A 10,963-nucleotide genomic window follows, 5' to 3' on the forward strand; every position below is an offset into this window, starting at 1 on the left:
ACCTCATAAGTTGAGTATGGGTTTCCATATCATAAAAGTAAGTACTAGAATCTACTACGATATAGAGACTTAAACTCATACTTATAAGGTGTCTTCTATAAAATAAAATCATAAAATTTTTAAATCAAATGAATAATATCTCGTAAGTTAAGTATAAATATACACAAAAGAAGAGAAAATTCATTTATTTATGTTTGTAAATGTAAAAGGTTTTAGATGTACCATCTTTATCCTATTACTTAATATGTTTATGTAAATAATCGGTTGAACTTAAATTGAAAGCAGCATAATGCCTTTATGTGAATGCAAGACAGAACATAAGTAGGATTTCAAGAATTGTATGAACCACCACCTGGTTTTTCTGTATTGCTAATCCATGAGAGGTAAGGCTGAGGTGTATCACACTGTTATGAAGTAACTCTAAAATCTTATTACTTTGTTTTAATACACTAATAGGGAATAACCAAGTGTCCTCTAATCAACAACTATAATCATGATTAGTGTAATTATGACGTTGTAACCAAATATTGCCATGGTTTTGGGGTACTTTTAGGTTTGTTTCGTAGGATGGATAAAAACAAATTAAAAGATGAAAAACTGAAAGAAGAAAAAAAAATAAAAAGATGAAAAATATATTTTTTACTCGTGTACTTAATAGAAAAAAAAATTAAAAGAAATTTTGGAGTAATAGACAAATGAAAAAATAAAAAATAATGTTTTTTATTGATGTATTTGACTGAGAAGATGAAAATTTTTCATTTTTTTATCTATTACTCGGAAGAATTAAAAACAATAAAATAAAATAAATCTTATATGATTTTATCAAGAAAAAATAAAATATAAATATGATAAATAATCTTGTGAATATACAATACATAATCGCATCTCTCTTATTTTCTCTCTTGATCTTTTTAATTTAAAATAATTTATATTTATAAATATATGTAAAAATCAATAATTTTTCCTAATTTCTTTCCTCAAATTTTTTTCTTATCAAGTCGACATAAAATTTATTTTCTGTTCATTTTTTTCCCATTCACTTTCGCTTTCCATTTTACCGAGCAAACCTTAAAAATTGTCCAAAACAAATCAATGTCACATCAAATCACCCATAGAAAAATAACAAAGATTAAAATATAGAAACCATGTCCGTGACACTGCATTACAATGTTCTAATTTTTGCAAATCTTCAGTCTTCCAAAGGCCCAGATCAAGCAGCTAGAAAATCAAAAGTGAAAAGCAGAAACATATCATTGAAAATGAACCCACCAGTGTTGATAGCGTGATAGAAGAATTGAGAAAAAACAAAAACTTTTGTTCATAACTACCATAAAACAAGAACCAAAAAATGTTATATCCGCGATTGTTATAAACTTGCAAGTCCAACTATAAGCCAAAAATACCAAAAGAGAGAAAATGGCAAGAGCTCATAACTTCTCCCGTAGTCTTTCAAGATCAGAATAAAGATAGGGTAAATGCCTGAAGTGGCCATCAGGAATTGCGAACAAAACCACAGGCCTTGAAGGTCTAACAAAGGGAACATCACATCTGAAGTAGCCTTTCCTCTCCTTGCTTCAAATTGCGCATGTTGGAATCTCAAAATGCTGCTATCTCCTTTTTCGTACATGGGTTTAGTACATCTAGGAAATCCTCTCCTTCCAGCTGCATCCACAATGATAAAAGTAATAGCCTAAATCCTTCATACTAAACACCATACACTTTGACTGAGTATCAAATCATCCAGGGCAAACAATAAACTGCACTATATTATACTCCCTTCCATATAAAACCACAGTGAAAAATCCTACAAGCATCCAGAACAAAAAAAAGACAGAAATATGTGTTCAATTTCTTGCACATAATTCTTATTGCGTAATTGTCAACAAATAAAAATAACCTTAAAATTGGTTTCTGCAATATTTGCAAATGATTTACAATGCAGCCATGTTCATTGCGCCTGTGACATTACAAACAAGCATACATGTATGATTGCATGCATGGATAAACATAATCCTCTATGATTTTTGGTGTAAAAGTGGAAGAGAAACCATTCTGACAGGATGTTATGCGATCAAATTACAACAGTTGTACTAATTTTAAATTTGCAGGAGCACTGGGGAACAGTATTCCAGTATTTAACTTGTGCCAAATATTAATTTTAAAAGAGAACAAAATTGCACTAACAGCCTAAACGTAAGTCAATACTATACTTTCTTCTTTGTTATTAGATAGTCAAACTCCACCAAGGAAAGGTTAACAAATTTACTTGTTTCTGCTAGCCACGTGAGCTTCAATTTTGTTTTCTTGACAGATCCTTCAAGATGCAAACTCCTACTAACTGGGTTATGTTTCCATTCCAGACCTTAATATTTCTCTCACAAAGCCATTTCCCTAATCCACTAAGGTTACTTCATCATCCACCGAGATGCACTTTCATCAGCATAGTCTAGCCATATCCTCCTTGTGTATGTAATTGCCTTCTCTCTAACACCATCATATTTCTTAGGCCTCAGGATAATAGGAACAAATGGCTCATCAGGACCATTAGTTAAGGGCAATAACAAAAGTTGTCTTCAATGACTGCCATATGCCTAGGACAAACAGGATAAATGATCTTCTTATTAATAGTCCAATGTTTGTCCCATTGCCCCCTGGAACAAAAGGATGGAAAATTTAATACTCAATGAAATCAGAACCTATATTCTAAAGCAAACTATGACACTCCAAAGAACATTCAATCACATAATGACAACGATGCTGTTAGGAGTAAGAACTGAGATGCTGAATAGTTAGAGAAGATGAGGCAGCTGTACAAAATACAGCCTAAGCAAGTCTATAGCAAGGAAATAACCAATCACGTGCTTTGAATTGAGTTGAAATTAACAGCCATGCAAACTTAAATGTTCCAAAATAAATTGTATCAAGGCCTCTAGTTACAGACCTCGGTGATCAATTCCTTGGACAGTTGGGAAACAGGGATCATCTCATCCATGTACTTTACCATTTTGCACAAACCAGAGCAGCTTATGCTTACCAAGAAGCATATATACCATATTCAATCAACTAAACTAATATATATGTCTTTTGCATTCCCATATCCTCTCGAATCCTATGGTATTGAGCCTTGCAATACTCACAAGATCAGAGTGCATGTCTTATACCTTTTCAGCATCAACAAAAGGACAAGCAAAATCATAAGTTGGTTATAACTGGTACTTAGATCCAATTGGATGGCAGGGAACTAGATTGCAGCGGTAATACACTGGATCCTAGGAGATTTGTTTGGGTCTTGCATGTCTAACTTTCCATGAAGACAGCACTACAAGCCCCCTTTCAAATCCAGCATTGATTTCCTTTCACAGCATTAAATTCTCCTCGACACTGTTGTTCCTAGATTTTGATTTAATGCCATCCATCCTTTCTTTTTGCATTTCCTCAATTGGCATATCTTCCAAATAGGCTTCACCTTCTTGTATTAACTTTTCAGACATATCCATCAACTTTGAGAAGAAATCTGAAGTATAGTGACCTTTTGATACTTGATGTCCAATGTCTCAACATCTTTTTAATATTTTCTACAAATTCATCACTTTCTTCAATGAGATTTGTTTCATCAAAGCGCAAGATTCCTTCACCTGGGTACCGTTGAGCAAAGTACTCATTTAATAGGGATTCTTTAGAGTGCCCTACATGAAGATAACTGCTTGTTCAGGAGTGAATCTCAATAGCACCTTTCCAATCTCAGCATCAGGAAGATCTCCTTCCACTGTAGGCAGGCTACCTACTTTTGCCTTATCAGAAATATCCATATTTACGGTCTTTTGCTCTTTTGTGAAAACAAATTGTGTCATTTGGATTTTATGTTTTTTTGTTTTTAACTGCTTGATAAATGAGAAATCCATCTGGAAAACATCATCAATTCATAAATAGTTTCTGTATTGATCTACAAGCTTGCCCAGAAAAATAAACTATTTTCAAATAATTAAAACAGAATTACAATCCCCCATGCTCCTCATCTCCGATGGTTCTCTTCTCAATACTTTACTTATTATCAGATCACTGAAACAATTACATGTTACAATTTCCATGTACTACTTCAGTTCAGGGCTCTCAATATGTAATCTGAGCCTAACAGTCACCGCACATTGAAGCCCTAGCTATAAATAAGTGAACAACTTCTAGACAGTCAATAATTAGTTCAAAAAATCTTATTGAAATACCTCTATGGCAGACTTGGGAGAACAAACCTATTGGCTGTAGCAAGTTCAACGGTTATGATGAAAGTTGACATGCCTGCTTCTTAAATACTGAATATCCCCATTCATGAGTTTTTCCAATTTTTTCAGCTGGCGACCAAATTGACACCCTCCTCTGATGCATCTCCATCACTACCAAACATTTGATTCAGCAATGCTTCAGGTTAGACCTGGTAATTTTTTTAAACTAGACATGATGACGTGACACAAGAACAATACGAAAAAACACGAAACCAACAATTTAAAATTTTAACAAAAACCGTACATGGGTTTCACAAAAACCAAAAAAAGTGTTCCATGTTTGGCATGTCGACATAAATTATGACATGGCAATTTTCATGTTTTACAAATGTTTGATACGAAACAAACACAAAACAAATTGCCAAGTCTACTTCAGATACTCTGCAACCAATATGTGTTACCCTGACCAAAAATATATACAAAATGCCTTTTGCTTTTGGCTGAATTCATAAAACGAAGAGTTCACTTGTGCCTTAAACTAAGGAATATATATATCAGCTCTATATTCTTACTACTAAGAATCAATAAAAAAAAATGGAAACAAGATGCTTAAATTGGTGTGCAGGCACATTCTCCTCATTCTTGAGGTGTAATTAAGACAAATGCCATATATGGGTTTCACACAAACCAAAAAATGTGTTTCATGTTTTGCTCGAAATGAATTGTGACACAGCAATTTTCACATATTTGATATGAAACAGACATGAAACAAATTGCCAGGTCCACTTTAGGTACTCTGCCACCTACATGTGTTACCCTCACCCAAAATATATACAAAATGCCTTTTACTTTTGAATGAATTCATAAAAGGAAGAGTTCAATTGTGCCTTAAACTAAGGAATATATATACCAGCTCCATATTCTTACTACTGATGAATCAATCAAAAAATGGAAACAAGATGCTTAAATTGGTGTGCAGGCACATTCTTCTCATTTTTTAGGTGTAATTAGGACATATGCCAACTATCAGTATGAATACATATTTATCAAAGAAAGCAGTACCTGAGCTCCAAATGCGCAAGATGAACATACTGTCCCAGTTGATCTTTGGTCAAGCTAGCTACAACAAGAAGTTGGCCTCCATTTGGTGTAAAATTAACTGATATCAAAAAGAAATCAGCTAAGACCTGTTGAAGTCTTAACACTATCTACATACAAGGTCTCAGTCATGAACTCTTCCCGGTATCATTGACTATTTGGATACCTTTCCCAATTCATCATTTGACTAATAGAAACAACCAATACCGCCTACAGGGTGAATTCAATCAGTTCACATACCCTAAACCTGCTAGCAATGCTGAATTGGCACAACCACAAAGTTGACTCAAACTTCAGCGAGGTTATTTTGTCACATATGTGATGGCTCAAAATTTAGGTAACTGAGGTACTCAGCCATGAGTCCATAACTAGCAAGAAAAGGGCAGCTAGCACATTCTTGGCTGATTATTTGCGATTCCAGACTCTATTGACCCAATTCAATGAAAACTAGCAATTAATCTGAAACTTGAGGAAATCATGTCAACAATCACAACCGCAAAACAAGTGGCAACAACGGAAAGAATAATAGCAGCATCACGCAATAATTTCAAATTAATGATATATCGGATACTAAACTGAATGGGGATTGCAGTCTTCAGAGTAGAAATGATTGCTCTCAATCAAAGCTTTAAGCATCTCATATGTGAAGGTGGGATCATTGGGGTCGCTAGTTTTGGAATCAGCTGGTGATTCCAAAGTACGGGGCTGCGTGCAACAAAAGCGACTGCAGAAACCACCGCCTGAACCAACCCTTTTACCGGAAGAAGAGAAAGAAGGCATCTTCGCACTGGTTTTTGTTTTTTTCTTCTTCTTCTTATTAAACTTTGCAAATGGAAACAAGACCACCTGCTTTACCTTTGCCATCACGAAATCCCTTTTACACGCACGTCCATCAAAATCACTTATGCGAGTGTGGGACACAACACTGCCAGATTCTGGATTATCGTAGTCATCATCATAACCATCACCAACACTTGCACTTCCGGATATCTCCCTTTCAGCCTCAGACGTCAACATAATTCACTTTCCGGGATTGGAGAGAGAAAGAAAGAGATATCAAAGCCGGTTGGGATAAAATATCTTTAAAACGAAACCAAAAGTGGATTGAATTTTAGATGATCAGAATTCAGAGGAGAAACTCAAGTTAGGATCGCGCAAAAAAATTTCAACTTTCGAAAACAAAAGGAAACGTGGAGTTAACGTGGATTTCTTCACCAGACACCCTCTTTGTCAATTGCCATTAATTAATTTTGGTAGAATAACAAAAGGGCAGTGAATCGAAAACATTTTGAGTATATTAAAGAAAGAATACGGCATTTTTAGTATTGAGAAAGGAAGAGCATCACCCTTCAAAAAAAAAAAAAAATAGAAAGGAAGAGCAGCAAGTACTTACGATCATGAAAAAGTTAATGGATGCATACGAACACTTTAAAAAATTATTTAAAAAATTATATTTATTTTTGATAAATTAAAAAATCTCATTAATTATATTTTAAACATCAATTAACATTTTGTAATGTTCGTTTACATTTTATTTTTTGTTTTCAGTTAAAAAAAAAAAACCGAGGAAGGACGTTAATTTTAAGATAATTTTGATTTTCTTTGTAATAATTATCAAATTTTTGTTTTTCATTTCTTTTTCAATGTAAATGTTTTTTTAGATTGAATTAGATCTAATATTTCTCGATCTATTGCCTTTTTTTTTTAGTTGGCCTTCGTTGTTTTATTGTAATATAATAATACCCCCTAATTACAGCTAAGCTATCAGGACACGTGTGCTTTTTATTGTTTTCTTGGTGATTCGTGAGGCTGAGCTGTCTTTGAACAGTTTGACCTGACAGCGATGGGCTCAAGGCCCTTTCATGTAGATCTGGGTTTTCCACCGCCCAAATCTTCTCCTTTCCCACCCGCCCACTTCATGTAAACCTCGGTTGTAAATTTTGGGTAAATTGCACTATTATCACTTAATTATGACAGTAATTTTAAATTAGTCACTAAATTTTATATAAATATATATATATATGTTTTTAAATCAATCGTTAGTTTTTAGCAGTGTGCTATTATGGCAATGTTATGTAAGCTATTAGATGCCACGTAACATTGTTATATTAGCAAAATTTATAAAATAACTTGACATATTAGATAATGTGATAATATCATGTGATATCTCTTATTTGTATATTATTAAAGATTGACACCATATGACAAAACATATTTACCTAAATTTTTAAAATGATTAAATAAAAATTTTAATAATTAAATAATTATTTTAAAAATATGATTATAATTGAATAACTAATAATATCTTTTACTCTAAAATTTTACTGAACAAAGTAACTTTATGGTTTTTTTTTTTTTATATAAATTCACTCTCTAGTTGCATGTTCAAAATTTTAAATTTTACTTTGCATTATTAGTCCATGCACTTATAAATGTTAGGGATTTAGTCTCTTTTTAATAATTTGTATAAAATAAGTTCCTATATTATCAATTTTTCTTTACTCGGTCCTCTAGTTAAAACTATCGTTGACATGTGTATTTATTTTGTTGACGTGATATATATTAAGTTGATGTGATATTTTTTGGATAATTTTAAAATTAAAAAATGCGGCATGAAATTTTTTGGTCATATGGCCATTTTATTTTATGTAGAAAACTGAATGAAAAATTTTAAAAATAAACAAAACAACAATTTAAACTCTAGCCTAGTCAAATAAAAGTTTATTTTAAAGTGTGTATAGATAATGTATTTGAGTGAGAAATTTCATTTGTTCAAAAATTAAATTTACTAATTTAGATAAAAAAAAAGTTTCAAAATTTAAGAAGAATTTCAAATTTTAATTTCAAGAGCTCAAATTCTTTCTTGAATTCTACCAAAAGAGGTAAATTTTTTTTTTTTTAATTTCTTCAAATTTCCTCTCACTTTAGTTCATATGACTCATCATAAAATATAAAATTTAAAAAACAAAACTACCATTTTATTTAGCTCTATTATATTTTTATTTTTAATATTATTAACAATATTTGTACTTTTTTACAAAACTAATAATGCTCATATTGTTTATTTTATATATACATATATTTTTAATATTTAATATCATTATGCTTCGTTTATAATTATTTTTTATTAAATTTCAATAGATTAAATTCTTTTCTAAAAAATATTTATCCAAACAAAACTAATATAAATACTATTATTTTAAAATGCTGACTTAAAATGTTTTCATTCAAATTTTTTCAAAATTTTAAAATACTTCCTCCAAACTTATTTTTAAAATATTATTCAAAAAATTAACCTAGAATTGGAAAAAACTTTGTCTTATTGTCATCACACACACCCTAAATCAAATCTTAATTTCAAAGGTTTGCTTCATACAATTTTATCAAAATCCAAGTAATATTCACGCATATACTCAAAGATGAGACAAACATATACCCAAAGCAGAATCAAAATCAAACATTTTTAAAATTATGAAAATTATTAAGATAAATACCAAATTGATTTAAATGCACAATCAATTGCGACATTATTTTAGTGATTACTAGTGAGACTTGATAATTTGGAGAATAAATATTTGATAGTATGAATTTCATGAAGGTAAGTGCTTGTGTCACGAGCTTAGGTCTTAACTTAAGCATCGATCATGTGGGAATATTTAGTGCTTGCAGCTCTCTTTGGTGCTTTTTGGTCCCCTTTAAAAATTGGGCATGCATGGATCTTGGCATGATGCTCTTATCTAGGCAGGCTTGATGCTTGTTGCTTGTCTAGCACCTAAACCCCCTGGACCCCTATTTATACTTGAAGCCTTAATACATCTACAATTATCCAAGTCAAGGAATTACAATTAAAACCCAAGATTATATCATTTCTCCTTGATTTAAAGGGTCGACCAAACCCTCTTACCACCAAATTCTATAATTTAAAGGATTAGATTCAACTCCTAGGAAATTGCTTGAGCATGGGTCATGTGGGAATATTTTGTACTCGCAACTCTCCTTGGTGTATTATGGGACCTTGTAGAAGATGTATCTACATGGATTGTGGCCTGGCGCTTTTGTGCAGGTGAGCCTAATGCTTGTTGCCTGTTTAGTGGCTAAACCCCCTGGCCTACTCTTGGTGAGCGAGCCTTAGCCCCTACTGTGCTCGTGCGAACTGTGACATTCTCTCCTAGTTGACTTCACAATGCCCTTGTCGCATCGCCTACATGGAACTGCTTGATTTGATCCTTGAATTGCCATAAATTTTGGGCTGTTTCCCAATTAACCTCACTATCCGGAAGTCCCATCCATTGCCCCAAATACTCCTATTTTGGTTTATAAGTTGTCGCCTCACAACCCGATCAGCAAATATACTCTAGGCCATCAAATAAGGCCTTTTATTTTCAATGGTGCACACTGTGATTCTCTTGATTTTCATGGAATGGCTTAAACATGCTAACATGGAAAACTGAGTCCACCTTCAATTTTGGTGGCATTTCTAGTTTGTACACAACTTTGTCTACCTTTTTAAAAACTTTGAAAGGTCGTGTGTATCTCCAAACTAAGGCCTTATGCTAACCCTTATTACCCATATTGAGTACAATTTCTATTAGAAGATATAAATAAGATAAGAAAAATAATAGAAAAAAGTTTTGATTTTAAAGTGTGAAGAACACTTTTTTAAAGTCAATTATCTCTTTAAGATACAATAAAGTCTCAAACTCTCCAATCAAAAATAATAAAAATGGTTATACTAAAAGATTTATTTATAATGAATAAACAAACATAAACGTTTATTTAAATGGTTATTACTTTTTGTATAATCATGACATTTATGAATAATAATTTATTTATATTCAAATAGTTATGATCACTTATCATATGATAATTGTTTCTGTCCAAACATAATTATTTAAAATATGACTAAAATTAATACAAAAATTAATTTTATTCATCAATAATTAAATCTTTTTGTTCAAAATGGGATGCATCACATTCTAAACTACTAATAATCCTCCACTAATTTGGAATATTGGTGCTTAATTTTTACCTTTCACATAAATAAATATTATGAATACAAAAAGGAATCTCTTGATTTAAACCTTTAATTAACGTATGTATCTTAGAATTCTAATGAAATTGATGGTGTTCGCAAATTAAACCTAAACTCCTAGTGTTAAAATTAAAGATATAACACACATAATACTTATTTATTCTTTTGTTAGAGTTTTATAACAGTTTTTAACACTATTATGACCATGTGGTTATCCTATTCATAAATATTTGCAAAAGAGACCCTAATTATTCTTGTTAAAGTAGTATCACTTTTATATTTATATAAGTATAGTTTTCATTATGTCTCCATTGCTTTAGACATTTAAAACTCTATTAAGAGTATAAAAAATCATCCTCCCCATGCAATGGATCACTCTAGTTTTTAAAATTTGAATAAATTTTACTAGTGTTTAACAGATACATAATAATAACTTGTTTTTACCCATTAAACTTTGTAATTAGAAGTTATTAATTCAAAGTTAGGTTTCCATTATTGGTGTCTAATAGTAGGAGTTTAAATTCATTCTACTTGTAGTACTACTAACCAAATATCTTAGAATTTAATTTTCTTTTATGGTAATTACCCTCACTTAAAATTAAATCTTTAATATAAT

At 31.6% G+C, this 10,963-nt stretch overlaps 1 protein-coding gene and 1 pseudogene across 14 annotated transcripts; both read right to left on the reverse strand.

Moving 5' to 3' along the window:
• Nucleotides 1–1,135: 1,135 nt before the first annotated feature.
• On the reverse strand, nucleotides 1,136–7,054 carry LOC111277139 (ubiquitin carboxyl-terminal hydrolase-like protein). 13 transcript variants are annotated; one of them, XR_016343789.1, is made up of 4 exons: nucleotides 5,892–7,052; nucleotides 5,280–5,376; nucleotides 4,294–4,426; nucleotides 1,136–1,662 (listed from the first exon to the last, which is right to left on the reverse strand). XR_016343789.1 is itself a non-coding variant. In XM_022863362.2 (2 exons), exons 1-2 carry the CDS (start codon nucleotides 6,330–6,332, stop codon nucleotides 1,597–1,599), a joined length of 507 nt encoding a protein of 168 aa, XP_022719097.2. In that variant the 5' UTR covers nucleotides 6,333–7,024; the 3' UTR covers nucleotides 1,136–1,596. The 13 variants fall into 13 exon arrangements, 1 of the variants encoding a protein (XP_022719097.2); XR_016343788.1 differs by having other exon boundaries at nucleotides 4,294–4,388; nucleotides 5,892–7,051; XR_016343787.1 differs by having other exon boundaries at nucleotides 4,248–4,388; nucleotides 5,892–7,050.
• On the reverse strand, nucleotides 1,295–4,386 carry LOC149518307 (glutamate--tRNA ligase, cytoplasmic pseudogene; annotated as a pseudogene). Its single transcript, XR_016343790.1, has 2 exons — nucleotides 4,294–4,386; nucleotides 1,295–3,902 (listed from the first exon to the last, which is right to left on the reverse strand). The product of XR_016343790.1 is annotated as a glutamate--tRNA ligase, cytoplasmic pseudogene (transcript).
• Nucleotides 7,055–10,963: the final 3,909 nt, after the last annotated feature.

This window comes from Durio zibethinus, chromosome 7 (assembly GCF_047325235.1).
Source record: "Durio zibethinus cultivar Kanyao isolate XHJ-2024 chromosome 7, ASM4732523v1, whole genome shotgun sequence".
Taxonomy (NCBI): Eukaryota; Viridiplantae; Streptophyta; class Magnoliopsida; order Malvales; family Malvaceae; genus Durio; species Durio zibethinus.